At 45.5% G+C, this 25,501-nt stretch overlaps 1 protein-coding gene across 2 annotated transcripts in view; it reads right to left on the bottom strand.

Annotated features, from left to right (window-relative positions):
* LOC138288358 (zinc finger protein 773-like) overlaps window positions 1-25,501 on the bottom strand; it is a 127,625-nt gene that overhangs the window by 40,120 nt on the left and 62,004 nt on the right. For both annotated transcript variants that reach the window (XM_069229914.1, XM_069229913.1), the window contains exon 3: window positions 4,427-4,540. In XM_069229914.1, coding sequence (XP_069086015.1) covers window positions 4,427-4,540 — 114 coding nt within the window. The remainder of the gene's footprint in view (window positions 1-4,426; window positions 4,541-25,501) is intronic.

Genomic DNA, 25,501 nt, shown 5'->3' on the forward strand with positions numbered 1-25,501 from the left:
TTGAGCAGTGCGAGGGTGTTGGCGCAGTCTTCTAACCAGTGGTGCAGGTTGGTGGCGGCTGTGTTGGGGTCTGGGGCCTGGGGGGGGGGGGTTGTGGGCGAGGGTGGAGATCAGTTGGTCCGAGGATATTCTGCTCCAGTTGCGTCAGGGCGGCTGTGTGCGGTGGTGGTGAGTGACTGGTTTTTGGTAGGAAAAGTGGATGCATCGGTGGTCTGTCCAGTAGAGTTCAGTGGTGTGGCTGAAGGCCATGTGTTTGCTGGTTGTAAAGATGGGATCGAGAGTGTGGCCTGTGGAGTGGGTCGGTGAGGTGACAAGTTGCTTGAGGCCGAGGTTGGCGAGGTTGTCGATTAGGTTGGTGGTGTTAGTATCGTTGTTATTTTCCAGGTGGAAGTTCAGGTCGCCTAGGAGGATGTAGTCTGTTGAGGTGAGGGCTTGGGAGCTGATGGTGTCGGTGATATCGTCACAGAACTGTGGTCTCAGGCCGGGGGGTCTGTAGACCAGTGTTCCTCTGAGTGTGTTGTTGGCATTTACGTAGATTGTGAAGTGGAGGTGCTCGGCGGACTTGATGTCGTCGGAGTTGGTGGAGACACTTATGGTGTTTTATGGACTATGGCGATTCCTCCTCCTGGTTTGTTGTTGCGGTCTCTTCTGGTGATTTTGTAGTTATCCGGTATAGCTATTGTTCCGAGTCCTTCAAATCTCCTTCCCAGACACTGCGATGGAGATTTTTTAAAAATATTTTCATCACATTTTGATGGCATTATAATGCTATTATGTGACCTCTACTTGAGTTTTAAGTCAAGCCTCAGTCATGGTCATATAACAAGGCAGAGGGCAAATAGTGCCCATTCTTGCCTTCACTAGAAGGCTTACAATACTATTAAGAGATTTCATTCCTCAAGGGCAGACCTTTTTACTTAAAGCCTGAGGAGAAGAACCTGTGGTATGTTGGTGCAGAGATCATTCACTCTAGTACTATAAGTGCCAACAAACGTTGGTGAACGTGTGTGAGAAAGTAGCCTCTTTCTAGCCTTGTTACCCCCACTTTTGGCCTGTTTGTGAGTGTATGTCAGGGTGTTTTCACTGTCTCACTGGGATCCTGCTAGCCAGGGTCCAGTGCTCATAGTGAAAACCCTATGTTTTCAGTATGTTTGTTATGTGTCACTGGGACCCTGCTAGTCAGGACCCCAGTGCTCATAAGTTTGTGGCCTATATGTATGTGTTCCCTGTGTGGTGCCTAACTGTCTCACTGAGGCTCTGCTAACCAGAACCTCAGTGGTTATGCTCTCTCTGTACAAATTGTCACTAACAGGCTAGTGACCAATTTCACCAATTTACATTGGCATACTGGAACACCCTTATAATTCCCTAGTATATGGTACTGAGGTACCCAGGGTATTGGGGTTCCAGGAGATCCCTATGGGCTGCAGCATTTCTTTTGCCACCCATAGGGAGCTCTGACAATTCTTACACAGGCCTGCCACTGCAGCCTGGGTGAAATAACGTCCACGTTATTTCACAGCCATTTTACACTGCACTTAAGTAACTTATAAGTCACCTATATGTCTAACCTTTACCTGGTAAAGGTTGGGTGCTAAGTTACTTAGTGTGTGGGCACCCTGGCACTAGCCAAGGTGCCCCCACATTGTTCAGGGCCAATTCCCCGGACTTTGTGAGTGCGGGGACACCATTACATGCGTGTACTACATATAGGTCACTACCTATATGTAGCTTCACAATGGTAACTCCGAATATGGCCATGTAACATGTCTAAGATCCTGGAATTGCCCCCTCTATGCCATCCTGGCATAGTTGGCACAATCCCATGATCCCACAGGTCTGTAGCTCAGACCTGGGTACTGCCAAACTGCCTTTTCAGGGGTTTCACTGCAGCTGCTGCCAACCCCCAGACAGGTTTCTGCCCTCCTGGGGTCCAGCCAGGCTTGGCCCAGAAAGGCATAACAAAGAACTTCCTCAGAGAGAGGGTGTTACACCCTCTCCCTTTGGAAAATGGTGTGAAAGCAGGGGAGGAGTAGCCTCCCCCAGCCTCTGGAAATGCTTTCATGGGCACACATGGTGCCCATTTCTGCATAAGCCAGTCTACACCGGTTCAGGGACCCCTCAGCCCTGCTCTGGCGCGAAACTGGACAAAGGAAAGGGGAGTGACCACTCCCCTGACCTGCACCTCCCCTGGGAGGTGCCCAGAGCTCCTCCAGTGTGCTCCAGACCTCTGCCATCTTGGAAACAGAGGTGCTGCTGGCACACTGGACTGCTCTGAGTGGCCAGTGCCAGCAGGTGACGTCAGAGACTCCTTCTGATAGGCTCCTTCAGGTGTTGCTAGCCTATCCTCTCTCCTAAGTAGCCAAACCCTCTTTTCTGGCGATTTAGGGTCTCTGTCTTTGGGGATTCTTTAGATAACGAATGCAAGAGCTCATCCGAGTTCCTCTGCATCTCTCTCTTCACCTTCTGCCAAGGAATCGACTGCTGACTGCGCTGGAAGCCTGCAAAACTGCAACAAAGTAGCAAAGACGACTACTGCAACTCTGTAACGCTGATCCTGCCGCCTTCTCGACTGCTTTCCTGGTGGTGCATGCTGTGGGGGTAGTCTGCCTCCTCTCTGCACTAGAAGCTCCGAAGAAATCTCCCGTGGGTCGACGGAATCGTCCCCCTGCAACAGCAGGCACCAAAGAACTGCATCACCGGTACTCTGGGTCTCCTCTCAGCACGACGAGCGAGGTCCCTTGAATCCAGCAACTCTGTTCAAGTGACTCCCACAGTCCAGTGACTCTTCAGTCCAAGTTTGGTGGAGGTAAGTCCTTGCCTCCCCACGCCAGACTGCATTGCTGGGAACCGCGACTTTTGCAGCTACTCCGGCCTCCGTGCACTTCCGGCGGAAATCCTTTGTGCACAGTCCAGCCTGGGTCCACGGCACTCTAACCTGCATTGCACGACCTCCTAAGTTGTCCTCCGGCGGCGTGGGACTCCTTTGTGCAACTTCGGGTGAGCACCGTTTCACTCCACTTCGTAGTGCCTGTTCCGGCACTTCTGCGGGTGCTGCCTGCTTCTGAGAGGGCTCCTTGTCTTGCTCGACGCCCCCTCTGTCCCCAGACGCAATTGGCGACATCCTGGTCCCTCCTGGGCCACAGCAGCATCCAAAAACCCTAACCGCACGATTTGCAGCTAGCAAGGCTTGTTGGCGGTCTTTCTTCAGGAAAACACTTCTGCACGACTCTCCACGGCGTGGGGGATCCATCCTCCAAAGGGGAAGTCTCTAGCCCTTGTCGTTCCTGCAGAATCTTCAGCTTCTACTGTCCAGTAGCAGCTTCTTTGCACCCACAGCTGGCATTTCCTGGGCATCTGCCCATCTCCGACTTGCTTGTGACTTTTGGACTTGGTCCCCTTGTTCCACAGGTACCCTCGTTTGGAAATCCATTGTTGTTGCATTGCTGATTTGTGTCTTTCCTGCAGAATTCCCCTATCACGACTTCTATGTCCTTTGGGGAACTTTAGTGCACTTTGCACTCACTTTTCAGGGTCTTGGGGTGGGCTATTTTTCTAACCCTAACTGTTTTCTTACAGTCCCCGCGACCCTCTACAAGGTCACATAGGTTTGGGGTCCATTCGTGGTTCGCATTCCACTTTTGGAGTATATGGTTTGTGTTGCCCCTATCCCTATGTGTCCCCATTGCATCCTATTGTAACTATACATTGTTTGCACTATTTTCTAATACTATACTGCATATTTTTGGTATTGTGTACATATATCTTGTGTATATTTGCTATCCTCATACTGAGGGTACTCACTGAGATACTTTTGGCATATTGTCATAAAAATAAAGTACCTTTATTTTTAGTATATCTGTGTATTGTGTTTTCTTATGATATTGTGCATATGACACTAGTGGTACTGTAGAAGCTTCACTCGTCTCCTAGTTCAGCCTAAGCTGCTCTGCTAAGCTACCATTATCTATCAGCCTAAGCTGCTAGACACCCTATACACTAATAAGGGATAACTGGGCCTGGTGCAAGGTGTAAGTACCCTTGGTACTCACTACAAGCCAGTCCAGCCTCCTACAACGTACGCTCTAGAAAAGTTATTATTGTTATTATTATTATTAATAACATGAGTAAGTTATACTACCTGCTCCTCAAGTGTTGTCAGTTGAGCTTCCAACAATTCAATGTTTTTAATATTTATATTCCAAAGGCCCTCTAGATTACGCACGAGGCACCTGGAAGTAATCTGGCAATTTAAGAAACTGGAAGTTGACAAAAGACTGCATCGCAACCCTTGCTAGTCTACACAACAGCGTGAAGCAGGTGAGCATGCGCACAAGCAGCATCTGTCTATTCCCATGTGTACCTCTGCAGGTCTGTGAAATGCTGAACTGCAGGTCGAGTCTCAGATTTGGCACGGCTTGCTCACCTGGAGAAAGACTAACGTTGTGCCGTGTCTCGAAGTCCTGACAATCCGTGAGCGGCAGCTCTTCTTCATTTTTTTCAGGTCTCAGAGCGAAGACGGTGTTGGCGATCAGCGGCCCTGCAGTTAAGGGTTAAAGGAAATAATACATCAGAAACAAACTTACTCTCCTACAGAAAGTCACAAAAAAAAAAACACTGGCAAGGAGGAACTGGACCACGCCTAATCTACTGATATATTAACCGAAACACAAGGATTTCTGATTTCAAGAAAAAATAGACAAAAATCACTATGGCATTAAGTTATACCTTTTAATTTTAAGTTTAGAAAAAGTCAAACTCCCAAACACATAAACCAGGTAGTCAACATCGTCCACAGAGTATATATAGTGCGTTTACATCACTTTCAGCTATGGCGTGGCTATGGCGTAGGCGGTATTCTCGAACTGCATGAGAGATACTATTTTGTCGTTTACTCCCAGAAGAGGACAGATACAGCAGTAACATAAGTAAATTGAATGCCACCTTCTCAGGGAGGGTGTTTTATGTCTGTGAACTGAGCGGCGGTGTCAGCCGTGCACTAACCAATATTCTCAGAGTTTCAGAGCCTACACAGTAGTGTCCGGCACATGACAACAGACGCTATATCATTGACAGAGGGGAGAGAGCAGCAAATTACGAGCACACATAGGACAGTTGTATGGAGGGACAGTGAAAGCACGCTAGTACGGGCACACACCATTTGACAAAAACACCATTTACGAATGGAGAGAGGGATAGGTAGTATAATGGTGGACAGTACGACAGAGATTTCATTTAAAGGACAGAGCACGACAGGGTACCAGATGCTCAGCATACAACTATATTAACATTATTTACACTGGGCACAGAACTGTGTTGTTAGGGCGGCAGATTAAGTGGCTGGATCTGGTCCTGTAAGGCATGCACGAAAGGTGATCATGTAGCATAGATCCGTTTACTCTTGTGTACTATAACCCCCACAGTCATGTATTATCATCTAAGTCTAAATCTCATGCAAAAGGCGGGCAATGGGCAGATCAAGGCGTGTTTTGTATTGACAATAGGAGATGTGGAAGATATGGGTTGGGATGTGGGTGAGGGAGGGTGAAGGGAACAGGGGAAAGGGCAAGCTCAAAAAGGAAACTCCTTGGGAAATGGGGTGGGTGTGGTGGATGTGTCACTGGCTGCTGTGGTGTCTGTGGGTATGCTGGATGTGGTGTGTGGGTCGGTTGGGGTGGTGGGGGAGTCTGATGAAGTGACGGCTGATGTCATGTTTCTGGGTGTATGTTGAGTGCCTATGTGCCGCTGTGTCTTGTGGTGTTCGTGTTGATGTGTGCTGCTTGTGTGTGTTGAGGTGGGTGAGTGCGGATGTATCTGTGTGCTTGGGACAGGTAGGGGAATAGGGGATTTCGACTGGGAAAAGGGAGGTGGAAACGGGAGGAATGTGAAGGGTGACTTGCTGCCCTCAGTGAGGAGGCTAGAGCCTGAAAAGATCTCAATAGGCCAGACATGACACTATGAATGCCTTGTAGAAAGCATTGGTCTGCTGAATTTGGCTGGCCAACCCCTGGATGGCATTCAAAATGTCAGTCTGCCCCACAGAGATACTCCACTGGAGGCCAACAGCCTCCTCACTCAGGGCAGCAGGGGTAAAAGGGGCTGGGGCTGAGATGCCTGCAGTAAAAGAGACGCCCACCCTCTTGGGTGAGCGGGCATGGCCAACTGGGTGGGGAGCAACAGGGAGGGTGGCGTTAGAACTGGGGGTGGCGGACAAAGATGATACGGAGCAGATCCTCTTGGGCCCGCCACCACTAGGGAGTGGCCACTGGAGGAAGAATCTGATAATGATGATGTTGATCCTATCTCCTCTGTGGCACTCCCCTCACCCTCCGGGCCCCTGCTTCCCTCCGTGTCGGTGGTGTCATGACTGGAGGTACCATGACCAGATGCTTTCCCATTTGGTTGAGCCCTGTCTCCCTCGCTTGCCTGTGCTGATGCTGCAAATACAAAAAGGAAAAGGGTCACCACATGTTCCTGATCACATTTGAACAAAAGCTGTGATTAGCAAACTTTACCATGACGTCAAGTAGGCCCCAACAACAAACTACATCAAAGTGCCCCCATACATGTACCATACAATATGCATGCATGCCATCTGAACTGTCAACAGTTGGCTTGCATACAGGGAACTCACGATCTCAGACAACTACAATTGCATGGCTGAAGTTGTGCAAACACAGTAACGAATGAACAAGTAGGAGACCACAACACTTTCAATGCTTTGCCTTATGGAGCATACCTTAGTTATCTACTGTCATACAATAGTAGGCCAATAGCAAGTTCATTCCCACAGATCCCACACAAGGTAATGCAGACATCTATTTGTCACATACACAATAACACAACAATAAGAAATGATGCTCCTAAAACCTTCCATGTTGCTCACAGCAGTACAGTAGCCTGGAGAAGGTGACATGGAAATACTCATGTCACACTGGAAACATTGCAACAATGCACACTTTAACATGTGTAAGTTGTCTTAATGGAGTCATGGAGGTAGTACTACTGTTGCTTATATATGCTACCCATTTGGCATGGAAATGTACACTGTGAACAAAATATGCAAATTGTCAGGGACATGTGTCCCTAAAATCCACAACACAATAAATCAGCAAGCACCAAGGAAATCACCACTAATGTCTGGCACTCCTTACAATGACATACTCTGATCGCATTGGTAGACACAATTAGCCCTTTGTATGTTGGAGCGGCACACAGATTTGCAAGTACTAGTAGAAGGCCCTCAACATGTTCCCCAATGATAAGCTGCATCACTGTCTCAAATTTTGGTCCTGCAAACCCAGATGTCTGAGGGTGAATGGTTGTACCCAACCCCAGATGATTCCAACATAACTGCAAGTCACTCCAAGATGCATGCCAACAGTCAGGTAATACACTTTCCCTAGTACACACGTGAAGTGCACTTTTCCAAATGATGCCATATCAATGCCATGGAAATGCACATTGTGTGGAATAACTCTAGTCCTACCCATAATGTCCCTCATTTCAACTGCAGTTGTACATACCAAATGACATGCAATGATGGGTGAGGATATGTGTAAGCGAACAATCAATGGTGACACACTCCTGTCTGTGGCACTACATCAAATGCAGCCCCACTGCAAATGTCCTATTTCAAACACAGGTAGGTAGTCATATATGGGAGAGAATATGGTAATCATCCCATGAACACAGGTAGTCCATGCATGAACCACAGTGAACACATTTTGTCAAAAGAGAAAGGGGCACATGCTAACATGTTGACACATGGAATGTTGGGAACAGTGAAGGCACATAAATCATGTCAATGGACATTCCCCACCCAAAAGTGCGTATTGATCTGTAGCTGACCCAAAGAACAATGTAAGCTCTGTCACATGTATGATGGGCATCTTCACATTACAGACAGTAATGAGGCACCAGCACTCGTCACACACTGAAGACAAGTGGCTTCTGGGGGGCAGATGTCAATTTCCTCATTTGACCACACACATGACTGAGGTCAGTGATCCATCACTTCTTTTTATTTGGCCTGTAACACTGAGCAGTAGTGGTCTGTAGCATAGAATTTAAACCCACTACAACAACAAACATTACCTGATTGATGAATGTACACAACCAAGTGTTGGCCCTGGAGAGCAAATTGTTTGTGGATTGTACACAGTTGTGTCCTAGGTCCCGGGGCCAATGGGCAAGGCACATCAGTATGCACCATATTACATATCTACACAAACAGTTACTCATACTGTGCCAAACATGGCTCATCCCTAATCATCAGGGGTAGATGGCAGAACTTAAAACATTAACTTTGCAATGTGACAGGCAGGAATATGCTCTATACTCACCCCCTTGTGGCTACTGTGTTCCCGTCAAACGCCCATCAAGGTCCGGGCATGCCACTGCCAGAATGAGGGCCAAGGAGGAGGGGCATAGTCCAACATGCGTCCCACCCACACGGGGAGGACAGCCCCGCTGGACCTCGACAATATTCGGGGCCCAGCGTCTCAGGTCCTCCCACCTCTTGTGACAGTGGGTGCTACACTGGCTATGGACCCCAGGGTCTGCACCTTCCGGGTGATGGCTCTCCATATCTCCTTCTTCAGATCAGTGGTTATCTGCTTGGATGCAAGAGACAAATTAAGCGATTACAATCACACGTTTTTGCCCAAATGGTTGTCACACATGTCAGAAACACTAAGCAAAATATGGTCAATTTGTCAATACACCACAAGTGTAAAGCACACATGGCAATAAGTACGGAACACGACTACACACTTTTGCATCCATCTACAGACTAACCCACTACCCTGCTCATGGCCTACAATATCTAAGCAAGCCTACCCACATCAGGTAGCCCATGCTCCAGCAACATGTACTGTGATGTGAGCCACAATGAAACACTATACACCAATGTGGCTTTTGAAGGGTAAACTCCTTGGGCATGACTGGACCAACATATTTACACTCTGCAAGATTGACTCACTGCATACAGTCCCTGCAGGCAACTTCCATAGTACAGACTTCACCCTTACACTTGAGTGACAATGAAGGGACTGGCATGGTGGGTACAGAGAGTGTTGTCCCTGTGCATGTGGCCTACCAAACGCAGGCCCATGCCACTTCAGAGGGGTAGCTGTGGTATGTACCTGGACCACAGCACACTCCTTTGGACATATGTGTCTAAACTACAGAGATGGCATCTAACATGCAAAGGTATGCATTGTCCAATTTCTGCTATGTAACCAAGCTATTGAGTCACATGTCATGGCCTCCCAGGAATCTACACACTGTCTGTACTGTGGGTCTGTTATTTGTGCAATAAGCCTGTACAGGACAAATATAACTTCTGTGAAGGTGACAAAAGTGCTGTGAGAGTAAGTGACCTGTCATGAGTCAAAGACACACATTGACAATAATGCAAAAGGCATATGTGGACTAGTACTGGGATTGATTTACCTTTGTACCCATTCCTAATCTAGTATATGGACTGAGGCATTCAGGGCAAGTGTTGCAACTAGAGCCTCATAATGGCCACATGACATGATCTGCTGGTGTACAGGGAGTGGCCACAGTGCCACAGTTGCATAGCCACAATGACTCTCCCACAACCTGGGCTATGTTCCATACTGGGAGAACATTTGACAGGCCTTGGTCTCTACAGGCTAGGCATACAGAACCTACATGTCACTCACATTCCCATCACTTCCATGCATGACAGTATATCATGTGGCCATCATCGATGTGGCTTGTGGTTTGTGTGGCAACCTGAAGGGCAGAGTGAGTCATGATATGCCTTCCACACAATAGGCTGGCAAAGCCAGGTGTGGGTTGAAAAATCTGTGGCACTATACACATTGCTAACAAGATCCTCAAATGACTCAGACAAGATGCATACACAGCTCATGCTGTCATGCACATACATGTTGCCTGACATTTAGAACCATCATAAACAAAGAAATATCATTGGATGGCAGCAAAGTCTCCTTGCCTAATTTTGTGCATCCAAAACAAAGAGGATCGATGACCCCAAATAACATCACACAACATAATGTGAATGAACACTCCATAGAGTACTGGTCACCAATAGCTGCACTTTGTACATCCCATTGATGCCAAACAGACTGCAACAACAGACACACAAGAAGTCTAACTGGCACACAGGGGCACATTGTAGCCTGGGAGGAGGGAATGGATGGGGTTGAACAGAGTCAGTTATGCACATGAGGTACTTACCTGCTCCTCTGGTGATCCATAGAGCTGTCCATACAGAAGAAAAACCTCATTAACAAGCCTCTCCAGCTCATCTGGAGAGAAGGCCGGGGCCCTTTTACCTGCTGGACATGGCATGATTGGTCCCAGAGGTGGCACACACCAGCTCAAGTAGTGGAGGTGTTGCTGGCAGCAGTGTCAGGAGTCAAGTCACTGATTTTGCACAACATGGCGGTCACGTACGTGGTCATCACCGCTGACGACCACAGCCATTGGGCCGTGACCGCCACAGGCAAAAACATTAGCCTATGGCCGGGTCTGCCATGGTTGAACCCCCCACTGCGCAGATGACTTCAACTGGCAGTCATGGGCGGTTCCTAATGTCCAGTGGAGTAGGTCAGGCATCTGCCATTTGGCAGTCTGAAATGTATGGCTTCTTAAACTGTGTCACACCTACAATATAGGTGTTGGATCATCACAAACATCCTGATTCTGTCTCATGTAGGATCTACTATACAACCACCAGTGTAGTGTGTTGTAGGGCACAGGTGGCATATGATGGCTGTGTATGGTCCACCACCACCAACTGTATTTTTGATGATCAGAAACTACAGGCACATTTCGAGGGGCGAATGTGTAAGAGACAGTTGGGTTTTGTCCGAATCCATGTTGTGGACACGTGACCCTTGTGTACTTGTCAGCTGGGATGTGTAGAGTGTGTGTCATGTCTATCCAGTCAGAAATGCATTGTCACATGACATTGTTGGTATGCATCATGTATGCTGCTGTGGACACACTGACTAATGTTACAAATTATGTCTTGTCACACATAGGTACCCTGGTAGTTGGAGGGTGCAACAACCACCTGTCTACCATCCACTGCCAGACCTTCAGGCCATGAAGGAAAGCCACATATCTGGTTCTACTGCCTGGATAGGCAAACAGTAGTGGACGTATGCCGTAAGTTGGATCCAGTGCTGATGTCAGCTAACAGTAATCCTACCTGCATACCACCCATGTTACAAGTCATGTTAGTATGGCCACATGTTAGTATGGCCACAGGGTCCTTCCAAAATTCAGCGGCCCTGCCTGCTCATATGTTTAACCTATGTTCAGTCTGGTGTTGCTCTCAGCAATGCTGAAACACATCGACAGCTATATCGAGAGTCCCCGAAAGAAGGATTTGGCCAATGTGAAGGCTGACTTTAATGGTTTTGACCACCTCCCACATGTGGTAGGGGCCATTGATGGCACACATGTTGGCTTGGTGCCACCAGAGGCCACTGAACAAGCCTATCACAACAGGAAGAACTTCCATTCCTTCAATGTCCAAGTTGTCTGTTTGGCGGATCTCTACATCTCAAATGTGTGTACCCATTATCCTGGATCAGCCCATGATTCCTTCATAATGCGGAACAGCACCATGCCCTAGCTGATGTCACAACTGTACAGAGAGGGCCTGGGTGGTTGGTAAATCACATCTGTCCTGACTGTGTGTCAGGTGCTACAATCATGGAGAGAGTGACTCACTGTTGCACCTTTGTCTCATTCCTTAACAGGAGACTCAGCATATCTACATAGTCCTTGGTTATTGCTGTCGCTGAGGAATCCAACTATGCCAGGGCGAGTCTGCTTCAATGAGGCCCATGGAAGAACATGGTGGGCATTGGAGTGGGCTTTTGGGCTCCTGAAGGCCAGATTCCACTGTCCGGACTGGACTGGGTGAGCCCTCCTCTAGTCACCGGGAAAGTGTGTCAGATCACTTTGGTATGCTGCATGCTCCACAACATCACCCTGCGGAGGAATATCCTGTACATCCCAGAGGAGAGGGGAGCCTGCAGTGCCACCAGGTGAGAATCCTGAAATACCAACTAAGGATAACAATGGTGAAGAGGAAGGAGCAACTTGTGAACAGTAATCATCCACAGCTACTTCTCATGAGTGTCCGTCATGTGATGTCACGACTGACTGTAGAATGAACTGTAGTTGTGAGACTGTGTGGAGTTGAATGTTTTGGATACAACTAGGGAACTGATACTCTGCAATAATCAGCCAAAGGCTGCTTGAAAAGACAGCTTTTGACACCCCCCACATTGATGATGTTGCTTTCTTTGTGTCAGTTTCCTTGCAATGTACTTTGTTTTCCAGATGCTTGCTATGTGACTTGTGTCATAAGTATTGTTTCAAGCCTATACTCCTTCTTTTGTTCATTGTACAGGTACCTTCACCATGACATCTTCATGAGGGCATTTCAGAGTTATGACAAAGGCAGGTATGTGATGCTGTTCTGACATATGAAGTAGACTTGGATTGTTCCAGGTAATGTAGGTCACAGAGTTTGGGTGTATGAGACTTGTGCCACAACAGCTTGCACAGTGTTTGGGTGGAAGGTCAGAATTGCCCATTGGACTTGTTTTATGCGCTGTGGTGGGCCTGATGCATCTTGTGTGACATCATGTGGTCATAAAATATGTAGTCCTAGCTTACGACCAAGTAATTTGTCCTTCATACTGGCTAAACACTCTTGTGTGTATGACCTGTATGTAGCTGTAGGTGTGTTTCATCATTGTAGGCCCAAGTGCCTGTACCACAACACTGATATATGTTTGTGTCATACCAACAGATACCTGGGCATTGGATTATGATGGCCCTGTGATCAGGGACAGTTGTACTGCCATCTGTGGATTATGTGATGTTGAATTACTTTGGTGTGGTATGTGATAAGGCCCAAGCTGATGACATCAGCCACATCAATGTTTGCCTATTCTACAGGACAATGTCTGACACATCCCTTCTTTCACTGGTCTGATGGTCTGTACCTGTCAATATGTTAATTCACTCAGTATGAATCAATCATTCATGATTTCCAATAGTTCAGGCATATTGACAGCCTATGTGCTGAACACTGTAATATTTGTTTTAGGTTAAGCAGACCTATGTATGTGTTTGTGTGGGAGGGTTGTAATCTGGACACTGTGTACATGCAACATATCCCATCTTGAACAGGTACCTTGGATCATTGTTGTATGGTTCACACGGTCTGACATATCTACATAGCTAAATATGAAATCCAAATCATCAGACAATGAGTCAGTGAAGGGTGATTTTATTGCGAGTAGATGCCACACCATTGAGAGTTCAGAGTACTCCTCTCAATAGAAATGGTACGTCGCTCAGGATCAGTCCAGAGTGAATGTGTAACATACAAAAGAGGTCCTTAAGGAAGTGGGTTATTACTGGCAGTGTTGAATGTCTTGCCATCCGCACCTCCTGGATTCTTTGCTGGACGACCCTGCTTGCGTGGGGGTTTGTGGAGGGGGGAATCTGCTGCTATAGCGCAGGGGTGTCTGTGGCTTGTTCCTCTGGCAGGGTCTCCCTTCCAGTGGCTGGCACCAATTTTGATTGGCCTGCTGTTGATAAGCCAAAGGAAAGGCTAGACTGGTTTTGAAAAGTCCTGCTGAGGGTGGGGTGTATGTCTCTCAACACCCCTGCTATGGAGGCTATGATGGTATTGTGGGCCTCCATCTGTTCCCACATGTCCCTATGTATTTCCCTCTATAGCTGCTTGTTTTCCTGGAGTTTGGTCAACACCTGGCTTATCACGCCTTGGGACTCCTGATAAGACGTGGCTGATGGTGTCCTGGCCAAGAGCAGCCCCAGTGGCCTGAAGCTGCACCCTCCACCCAGGGGCCTGTGCCCTTGCCACAGGGTGCCCTCTCCAACTTGTTCCTAGACCTTCATTGTCCGAAGTGTTGCACTGCAACTCAGGATCCAGGACTGGGGTGGGGGGGTGCAGGGTGTAGGGTGCGAGATGGTGGACACTGTGCTAGGGACACAGATAGGGGAGGGCAATCGGTTGCCAGGATGTTGAGGCAACGCAGCTGGGAGGTTATGTTGTGGGCACAGAGAGACTCACTGCTGCTGTCTCACCAGGTTGCCCAGATGGGCAGAAACCGTCCTCCATGTCCAGAAGTGTTGCCCTCACTGAAGGCTTCATCCAGGGGGGTAGTGGGAGTCAGTTCCGTGGCCTATGTGTGCCCAGCAGCAGATCCACCTGTTGATGGAAAACGTACATTGTTGCTGGTTGTATTGTGACATCTACCACCAACAGTTTAGTGTTACAGTAAGCAGAGATCTTGGACAAAGTTAAGTTCTAGTTAAACCAATTGTGGCAAGTAACCATGGTATTGGGTTGATTTGACATGACATGTGTGATTTGACTCAAGCAGCTGCTAAGATATGCGGATCAGTTGCACTTTTGAGAATGGCTTGAAAATGACATATTGCGACCAGTGCAGCCAACACAGTGGAGAGTCAAGATATAGCTTTGACCATTTTGAGGCCTATTTGAGTGGGATGCAGGCACATCAAGACTTTGCCGTGTATGTGACTGGAATCATCAAATGTACAGTACTGTGTCAATGTGTCTGCTGCTGCTGCCAACCTGGTGATGCATCTTGAAGCCTTATGAATACTTGTTGTACACATTGGGTAAGGTGTCATTCCTGTCCTCAATAGTTTCATCTTGGCATAGCAAGTCAATATGGAGCTATGCAGACAGACATGTTTCTGATTTGAGCATGATCTGTGCTTGATTATTACAAGGTGAGTGTACTTCATTTGTGAGTTGACAAACAGGGGTTTTTGGACATCTGACCACTGGGCTGCAGGTTGGAGTTACAGAAACAAGCCCTGCTGGGAGTTGCAGTCAGGTCACTCTCTCTACTTTACACACTTGACAAATGTTATACCTCCAGGTGAGTAAACTTCTTTAATGAGTTCACCTACAGATGTATTGGGACATGTGACCACTGGTATGATGGTTTGAGTTACAGAAACAGGGCCTGCTGGGAGTTGCAGTCAGGTCACTCTCTCTACTCCCCAATACTTGACAGATGTTCTCCTCCCAGGTGAGTAAACTTCACTTGTGAGTTCACTTACAGATGCATTGGGACATGTGACCACTGGGCTGGTGGTTTGAGTTACAGAAACAGGGCCTTCTGGGAGTTGCAGTCAGGTCACTCTCCCTACTACATACGCTTGACAAATGTTCTCACGCAGGTGATTAAACTTAATTTGTGAGTTCACTTACAGATGTATTGCGGCATGTGACCACTGGAATGATGGTTGAAGTTACACAAACAGGGCCTGCTGGGAGCTGCAGTCACGTCACTCTCTCAACTCTCCAATACTTGTCAGGTGTTCTCCCCCCAGGTGACTTTCACATTTCATTTGTGAATTGACAAACAGGGATTTGTGGACAAGTGTCCACTAGGCCGGAGGCTGGAGTTACAGAAACAGGGCCGCTTGGGCGTTCCAGTCAGGTCACTCTTTCTACTCCCCAACACTTGACAAATGTTTTGTATTACATATCTGTATCCAGACAGCATTTAGGTTTGAGCACACATTTACATTTTATGGCATATCAGGAATCCTGGAATGTGTTTTTGTTATTATGAGATTTCCATGCCCCATTTGGACATATGGCATGTGATGGGCCTTTGTAACTGTGAAGTTTGGTCCAATGATACACATTGACAGTGCTTAAACTCAGATACTCTGGGTATTGAATGTTGGTGCGGTACATAAACTAGACAGTGGGTAGAGGTGAGCTGTGAGCATGTATGACACTGCATGGTTGTGCCATTGTGTTGTAACTTACCAGACTCTACTCCCCCAGGTATTCCTGTCAAGCCCTCAGGATGCAGGATGGCTAAGACCTTCTACTCCCAGGTAAAGAGTATTTATGGGGCACTGGGAGGACCACCACCAGTCTTCTTGGCCTGCAGCTTCTGCCTGGAGAACAGGGAACACACCTTGCCCCTGAGGTCGTTCCACCTCTTCCTAATGTCCTCCTTTGTGTGCAGGGTGGTGACAACAGCATTCCCTCTGCCGATGATCCTGTTCCACGTTTTAATGTTCCTACTGAGTGGAGTGGTCTGGACTTGTGCTCCAAACAATTTTGACTCTACTCTTATGATTACATCCACCATGACTCTTAACTCACCTTCTGAAAAACAGGGATTTTTAGAACGTGACATGGTTGACAAAAGAATACAGGTGACAGGGACTTACTTAACAGGGGAGGTGCAACAGGGTGTGAATGGTCAAAAGTGTGAGCTATGGGATGGTTGAAAAAAGGGGTGCCTAATCTATGTACTTTACAAAAAAAGGTGCTCAGGCTTCTTTGTCTTGCAGTCCAAATGCAAAGGATTGTGGTCTGTGAAGGGGTGTATTTTAAGTTGTGCTTTGCAGGTGTGTCCACTTGGCCAATGTGTTAGCTGTGGTGTTTTTGAATTCATCCAATGTGCAGTTGTCTGTTAATTTGCTGACTGCGAACTGCCGTGGTCAGCCGCCATTGGCTGACCCCAATGAGGGGCCTACCACAGCGACTGTGTGTAATATGCTCAGCGGCGCTGGAGGTCGGACCACCTTTGTCCAGGCCACTGCGCTGCTGGCAGTCTGAATTTTTTGCTTGGTGCTCCTGCCTATATGACTCGTAGTACAGCAGTCTGTGGGACCGCCAGCGTGGCGTTTTTTTCATGACCACCAACATAGCAGTCTGGTGGTTTGACCGTCAAAGTTGTAATCAGGCCCTTTGTCTCTCTTAGCAAGGGATACAAGTTGAACTCAGTAGGTATTATGTATATGTATATAGATAAAATTGAAATGTAAAAAAAGGCTACTAACATTGCTGAACTACAAAAAAACATTTAAATTTACCTACAATATTTCAGACAAAGTGCTGTTTACACTAATGCCTATGCAAATTACCCTAGATAAAAGTTAGAGGGTGTATGTTGCTGCCTAACCGATTATAAAATAATAGCTGTGACCGTGCCAATGCCAAAACTGTGCACAATAAATGATGAGCATGTACCATCTCTTGAACAATTATCAGATGGTGAGGAGCCTTCTTGCACATGTTCCAGGTCAGTATAGAACAAGAGAATGAAAAATAACTTATTAAAAAGATGCAATAAGTTTATTAATCAACAAGTAGTCAAATTTAAGATTTCAAAAACATCCGAAAGAGGATGAAAACAAACTGAATAAATTAAGCCACAATAATGGTCTCACAACTTACAAGGAAACAAGCACCTGAAGTGCCAAGAATGAACATACCAGACAACAGCATTTCCGATTTTTTTTTTCTAAGAAATCAGAAGAAAAAGTGTTATACTCACTTGCTTTAGGCAGCAGTAAAGAAAGAAGACACAAGTGGAACAAAACAATCTTCGTGGACAACGTACCGTCTTGTGATTGGCTGTTTAATTTCACTGACTTATTATTTCTCACTCACTCTTGGGAATTGTAGGTGCTTTAGTAAGTGCTGGAATGGTTGCTGTTGTTATTTTGGATCCAAAGCATCTTATAACTTCAAGGTAGTAATGCTACAAACGTTACAAAGTGCCTTCATTAAATTAGTGCTATTTATTGACCATAAGCACCATCTAGAGATAAGTTTTCACTTAGATCATACCAGTCACATTTGCATTCCACTAAGACTCGGCAATATTCCACCATGTGATAACCTCTTTCTTTTCCACTATCCTTGATTTTGCCTCCGTTGGCATCAGCAATTTCCTCCTGCTACCAGCCTTGCAGATCTTCCACCTCCAAGCTTCCGGCTCCCATTGCAGTTGCAGATCTTCATAAGTGGCAAACTCGTCCGTCCTGTCCTTCACACTTGGAATTGTGGCAGCTATATGCTCTATGCTGCTAGCTTACAACATATTTCACAGACACAATGCCGGCCAGCTTCATGGTGCAGATGTTTGATTTGTCAGAGAATCAACTCTTAAGGCTGAGACAATACCATATTCAGTGAATGCCAGCTACATCTTTGACGTTTTCAACATGTTTCTGAATGGACCATGGTCCAGGAGATCGTGGAGGCACCTGTGGTGCCCCTGGAATGTTATGACCCATTAGGCTCCTGTAGTTGGACAAAGCTTTTGATAGTATTTGAAATATGAGGGTCACATCAAAGCGATGCCACAGCACCAGAGAAAATCAATGAAGCACTTACTACATTTCATTTATATATTCCTAGTTGTAAATCAATTTACAACCTTACATTTCATGACATGGAGTAAATTCAACAGGAATAGATAACGCCTAACCAGGAAAACGACTCTAAGGTAATGGGAAAATACAAACAATGCCGTGCTTACTAAAGGCAACAGTGGAGGAAATCCATTTACTGGAATCCAGAGAAGGTGTATGAAGGAAGGTGACATACAAAAGTACAGCTGCAAACAGAATGGGTAGGAAAAGAACCACCACAAAGAGGGAGTGTTTTCTGAGAGGTGAGGCGCATGAGCGGGTACAGCTTTTCACACAAAGACTAACAAGAAACACCTGGAGACATCTAGACGACACACAAAAAACTTACAGTTCAAATGAGCAACCAGAGATTTATTGCTTAATTTTGTAAGAGATGAAGTGGAAGATATACTTAAGACATTTCAAGCAGGAAAAATGTAAACTCACTAAAGCTGTGTAAAATGTTTAAATTAGCGTTCCGACCCTCAAAGCAACGTTGTTTTTGAACATTACATATTTAATACAGCATGTAAAGGAACAGAGGAGTCAATGGATGATTTTGCAACCGGATTCACAAAACTGGTCCCACCTTGTACATTTCATAAGTTCAATAATGAAGAATCAATGTGTCTACAGGTTGTAAGACTGCCATTCAGTATTATTAAGAACGAAATACTGACAGAATTAAAATAGTAATGCTCCAGTTTGTCGCAAATAAGAAAGAGCTGAATCTCAGGCAAATTACATGAAAGTTGGCTGTAACAAAGTACTCAAAAGACAGGAGAATATAAATGACAAGATTTTTTACAGATGAGGGTTATCTTTTCTACATATAGCAATAGTCGTACTATCTGTCAATGATACAGTATTTGTGATCTCCCTTTAAATATAATTAAACTGGTGTAAACTTGATTGGCATATTTAACGTAGGTATAAGCCCCTAGTATATTTGCACAAAGGGTACCCAGGGTCTGTAAGCTAAATGTCACTGGTACACTGCAGCACCCATTGTGCCATCCACTACAGTGACAGGCCTGCATTCATGTTTGCACTAACATTTAATTTGGTTTGGGATTTTTATTGTGTTGCATTTCGACTATATTATTGTTTTGGTACTGCATAAAAACTTTACACATTTTCTTAAGTCATCCTGTCGGCTCTGGACCCATAATTACAAGGGGATTGAGCTCAGGATAATTAAGTGACTTTGAGGCACTGTGACAAAATGCATGATTGTTTCTTGAGATGGGTATTCACCCACCTCAAATAATGATCCACTTTCCTACAGGGAGCTAGGAGACCAGTAACAAATCTTAGCAAATTTCAAGAAACCCTCGCATAAGGACCTACATCAACTAAACATGCCTCCTAAGTAACAACAAAGCCTAATTAATGGGTTTAGTAGCGATGGCTTTCAGTGGAAGATTGGAACATCAAATTCTTGGTAAATACCCACATGTTTCAAAGTACTTGGTAAATCAAAGAACACTCAAGAAATGCTACATATCAATGAGGCTGTTAATCCTGTTGTAGGAAATCATTCAAAGTGGCAGGAACAAATGAAAAGTAAATGGTACAACTACTTGGGTGTCCCCAATTATGGTAGTGCCAAACCAGAAAGGTAACAAGGTATGCATCTGTGTAGATATGACCATTCCTATGACTGCAATTTCAAGGGAAAAACATCCTGGACAGTTACTTGGAGAAGGGTGTCCAACCGTCCGTAATTTTCACAGACTGCCCGTAATTTAGCCCTGTCGTCCGTTGTCCATGATGGATGGCTTAAAGGACGGCATTTGTCAGTGATTTTAGCCTTTCAGCAAATCGCACAAAAGTTAATTTGACAATTTAAGTTCCCCAGCTGGAGTGTAAGGGAGGGAGTCTTTGTGCTCTGATTCCAAGGGAGGGGCAGACAGACAAGAAGCAGGGCTTCTTGCCAGGGTGCCTCCTTCCTGAAAAAAATGCAAATGTGGGCAACTGGTAAATCTGAAAATGTAAAGGGGCTTGAAAGTCTGTATTGGCTTTAATGTAAGGAGTCACTTGAAGCTTTCTGAGGGTGAAGATTTTTTTCTTTTAGAGAGGTACTGTAAGGGTGTTCCAAGCGGAGATGTGGAGTGTGTGGTTTTAATGGACAGTTATAAAAAATGTTTGCAATAGGTATAATCTGTATATTATTGAAATCTATAATTTAGAAGCACTTTTTTACGTTTAACCTAAATTCATATGCGCATTTTGTGGCAGCCTATATTATGCTGTGTGTAATGCATGTTTAAAATAATGACTTGCACATTCACAGTGCTTTCAGGGACCTCAGGACCTGATAGTTCTAACAATCATTGGCAAAGCCAATAGGTCTCGTCAATGCAAGAATTATTAGCTTTGCCAATGTGTTTTAGCCCTGTTATACACCATAGTGGCTGCTGTTCAGCATGGCTAAAAGTTAATGGCATAGAGGAGAGTGGGGTGGAGTGTTGTAGAGTGGAATGGCGAAGAGTGGAGAAGAGTGTTGCGGAGTGGCAGAGAGTGTTGTGAGTAGGCGTGGCATACAGTAGAATGGACTGGGGTAGAGTTCACTGGTGAAGAGTGTTGCAGGATACAGTGGTGAAGAGGCACTGAGTGCAGCTGCATAGAATTCAGCTGCGTACAATGCAGTGACATAGAATGCAGAGGCATGGAGTGGTGCAAAGTAGAGTGCAGTGGTGCAGAGTGGAGTGGTGCGGAGTAGAGCGTCATAGAGTGCAGTGGCACAGAGTAGAGTGGAGTACACTGGAGTCACAGAGTGTGCAGTAGTGTAAAGTGGTGTATAGTGCAGTGGTACTGAGTGCAGAGTAGACTCGAGTGGCATAGAGTGCAGTTGTGTAGAGTGGTGCAGAGTAGAGTAGCATAGATTGGTGCAGTGTAGAGTATAGTGCTGTAGAGTGAAGTGACGTAGAGTGGAGTGATACAGAGTAGAGTGGCATAGAGTGCAGTGGCAGAGTGTATTGGTATAGAATGCAGTAGTACAGAGGAGAGTGGTGTAGAGTACAGTGGCAGAGAGTGCTGTGTTGCTGAGTAGAGTGGCATAGACAGCAGTGGCGTAGACTACAGTGGGGCAGAGTAGAGTGCAGTGGTGTACACTGCAGTTGTTTAGAATGCACTAGCATAGAGTGCACTGGTGTAGGGTTCAGTGGTCTAGAGTGCAGTGGGGCAGAGTGGCATAGAGTGCAGTGGCATAGAGTACAGTGGGGTACAGTACTGTGGCGTAGAGTGCATTGATGTGGAGTAGATTGTTTTAGATTAAAATGAAGTGGCATACAGTGGAGAGGTTTAGGGTAGAGTGCAGTGGCGCACAGTGGAGACGTGCAGGGTAGAGTGCAGTTGCATAAAGTGCAGTGGTGTAGAGTAGATTGCTTCAAAGTGGAGTTAAGTGGCATAGAGTGGAGAGGTTCAAGGTAGAGTACAGTTGCGTAGAGTGGCATGGAGTGTAATAGCATAGAGTAAAGGGGTGTTGAGTGTTGTGGTACAGAGTGCAGTGGTGCAGAGTAGATTAGAGAGATGTACAGTGCATTGGCATAGAGTGCAGTGGCGTACAATACAGTGTTGCAGAGTGGCACAGAGTAGAGTTATGCAGAGTAGATTGGTGTGTCCTAGACTGGAGTGGTGTAGCATGCAAAGGTGCAGAGCACAGTGGTGTAGAGTGGCGAACAGTGCATTGTCAGAGTAAAGAGGTACAGGGTAGAGTAGATAGGCGTAGAGTGAAGTGGCATAAAGTGGAGCGGTTTCAAGTGGAGTAGAGTGGAGTAGAGTGAAGTTCCCAGAGTGCAGTGGCATGGAGTGCTGTAAAGTAGCAGTGTGCAGAGTAGGATGCAGTGGTGTGCAGAGGTGCAGAGTAGAGTGGAGTATGCATTGTGTAGTAGCATACTGCCATTACAGACATGTTTTTGATTGAAATGAACATTACATTGGCACAGACATACAGTTTTACTAATAAAACTATACAGTGCACAGACGATGATGTGTGGAAATTGCATCACCCAGTTTAATGATTTGTTTTAATTATATTAATGTATTTATTTCCAGCACAGTTCAAAATTAACAAAAATCTGCTTCATTTGTGTTCCTAATTCTGATATACTCTGAAATCCTTGCGCAGCTCATTTAAAAGTTGTCATGTGTTAGAAAAAAACCTCTTTCTGACCCCCAGTAACCAGCAAAATTGTCATATAAATCCTCTCTTTTTAAATTCAGAGAAAGAAAAGAAAACACCAAGCTCCCACCAAAGACAAAGCCAGACATTTGACCGTGTTCTTTGAATGCACAGCGAATGTGACGAGATAAGAACAAGATTTACAGCCCTTTTTTACAGAAAGGGAGCACTCAGAAGGATACTGTAAATAAGGTTTGTCAAGGGAAAAGATGAACTCAAGCTGGACAACCTAAAACATATAAAGCCAGCAAACTGAAAACAACAAATGTGAGTTACAAACCACAAATCCAATGGCAAGCAACGGGCAGAATGAATTCCGAGGGGAACTCTCTGAATGTACTTAAAGTAACAGCCGCGGGATACTTTCTGGGGAAAGTCCATTATTTAGCCCACTCCGTATCTTGTAGAGGTTTAGCCACATCAGGTAGTATAGTGAGAAGTCCTGCAGAGGCCTTCATGTTGCAGGAAAGGTCTGTACACCCACCTTATTGGTTTGCCACAGTTCCTAAGGTGTAGAACTTCTGGCACACCTCATGTGGGGATAAGTGATAGGTGGCGGACATAAAATAGGGCATTTAATGATTGTTTAGGGTGTTTGTAAGTAAAGAGTTGACCTGGGTGAAGATGGTAGTCTGCAACAAAGGTTTGGAAATCTAGTAGCTCGCCGTCCAAAAGTAAATCCCACAATTTTAAGACACCTTCAGCATGCCACTGATGGAGTTGCCCTGAGCTAGCAAAGGTAGCGCAGGAGGGCTGGGTTTCTTCGTGTCATTGAGTTTTTAGGTTCTAGCAAGGCTAGAGAAAGCTGGGCAGGATAACCCCGGATGGTGTTCCATAGAATGGTCAGTAGGATCTTTACGGATAAACCCCATCTCATGTGGGGGCAGCAAGACAGCCAGCGAGCCACTCGTTGGTGCTGCACAGCTAAATAATAGCATTTTAAGTCCGGAAGGCCTAATCCACCCACAGTCACAAGTCGCTTTAGAGTGGTAAAAGCTACCCAACAGTGCCCCAGTGACCAAATCTGATGTGTGGCGTGTCTGAAGAAGGAATGAAGTATGAGTAGGGGAAAGTTTGCAGAATAATAGAATAATCGGGTAGTAAACCATCTTCATTAGTGCCACATGGTCTATTGCTGAAAGTGGAAGAGAAGAACAAAAAGCCAACTGGGTTTGGAAGGACCATGTCACTCTACCGAGATTTCAATTGTGCGGATCAGTGGGGAAACAGTAGCTATTAATCCCTAGGTATTGAAAGGTAACTGGTACCCAGTTCAATCTGAGGTCTAATGGTATATAAAGGGGAAAACAGTGCCATATGTTTAAAAAAAACACTAATAACATTTTAAAATCTTTCTTATGTTCTTACATTTTGTTTGTGCAATTTACATCCAAAATGTTTTGAAGACTCTCTATGTACTTTGACACTTAGGGATGGGCCAGATCACCGGTTAGCCTTTTGCTCAATTGCAAAAACATTTTTAGACCTGGGCAGAGTGGGTAATTGCCTAGCGCAACCTTGAAAGGGTTCTGGCCCCGGCACAACTTTCACAAGCACAAACAGTGGACCATTGTACCAGATGAGTTTGCCAGGGGGTGTGGGTGCTGCTTGTTCAACCCCTTGACATTGCCTTCTCTGTTTCTCTCCTCTCTGTTAAGAACACTCTTGGGGGACCCATCTTGTCTGATTTTAGTAATTGTCCCACCTTGTTTTTCTCTTCCTTATTTATCCAGTTCTTAGCAACAACCCTTTGAAAATTTGCTTTGGATCTTTCATCTGATCTCGATTTCATCCTCCTCTTTTAATCTCTTTGAATGGTAGTCTGAGTTCCCAGTTCTGAGATAGATGTAGAGTCCTGGACATACATTCTAGTGCTGCGAGACTACAGAAAAGTTGTTGGTAGCTCACATCCTGACATTAGGTGTGAGACTTTCGCCCACACCATATTCTCTGCCTCATTATTCTTTTATTTTTTTGGTTTAAAGTCCACTGGATGCTGAGGTGAGCTAGATTATTTTGTTCAACTTGTTTGAACCAGCATAAGCTTACTTAGCTTAATGTTCCCCAACTGTTTGCCAGGGGTTTTAAAACGTTTAGAACCATAATCAAAATGTTGCTGTTGCTGTTGTTTTCTCTCCAATAAAGTTTGGGTAGACTTGGGTACGGGTGATGGCCTTGACACAGTGCTGAAGGGCATTAATTTACTACTGAACATGGACGTAAAGTAACACCTAAATGTAGCATACCAGGAGGCAATCACAAAAAGACCATAGCGAATATACAGTGTATTTGTAGAAAATAGTCAATAAATGCACTTATACCGTAGTGGGGTATGGCCTCTCTTTGGATGTGTCTGTAAAATTTATGTTTGTTCTTGTATTTCTGACCTGAATTTTGACCCTTCATCCTGAATTTTTGTCCTGAATTTTGACCCTTTCTACTAAATTGTTTACAGTCCTATCCAAAATTTCCCTCCATGCCAGGTGGAGATAGGCTAGGTTGTTTAAATGGAGTAAATAAATTGGATTGTTACATGAGACTATGTTATGTTTTACATTGTACATAGGTTGTAAATAGGCTGACAGAATTCCCAGTTTATAACAGAGAATCCTGTCAACTATATGGTTCTCTTGATGTAGTATGAGAACTCTGTCAGCGGGGGGTTCGGGGCAGTTGATATGAGCTCTGGGAAGGTTACCTGCTCCTGTTGGTGGTTCTACATTAAACCTTCCTTCTACTACTTAATTTGTGTGACAATAATTACAGAACTGGCGACGAGTTGCCTGGGAGGAGACAGGCATTACCACCAACCTCTCCTTGAACCCACGTTTCTTTCTGGAAAACTGTAGAATCTGAAGGCATACCACTTTGTTTTATGTGACTGCTGCCGTGAGTTTAGCCAACCAGTTGTGTGAGGAACTGTGTTGTTGGACACTGCTGTTTAGTGACTGTTCTCGTTTCCGTTCCCGTGTTCCGTTTGGAGACTGCCTGTTGTGTATTTGTGCAGCACCACCCCTAGGATTTGCTGGTGAAACATGTGCATGCCCTTTGCATCTT

Source organism: Pleurodeles waltl, chromosome 4_1 (assembly GCF_031143425.1).
Source record: "Pleurodeles waltl isolate 20211129_DDA chromosome 4_1, aPleWal1.hap1.20221129, whole genome shotgun sequence".
In the NCBI taxonomy this organism is placed as follows: domain Eukaryota; kingdom Metazoa; phylum Chordata; class Amphibia; order Caudata; family Salamandridae; genus Pleurodeles; species Pleurodeles waltl.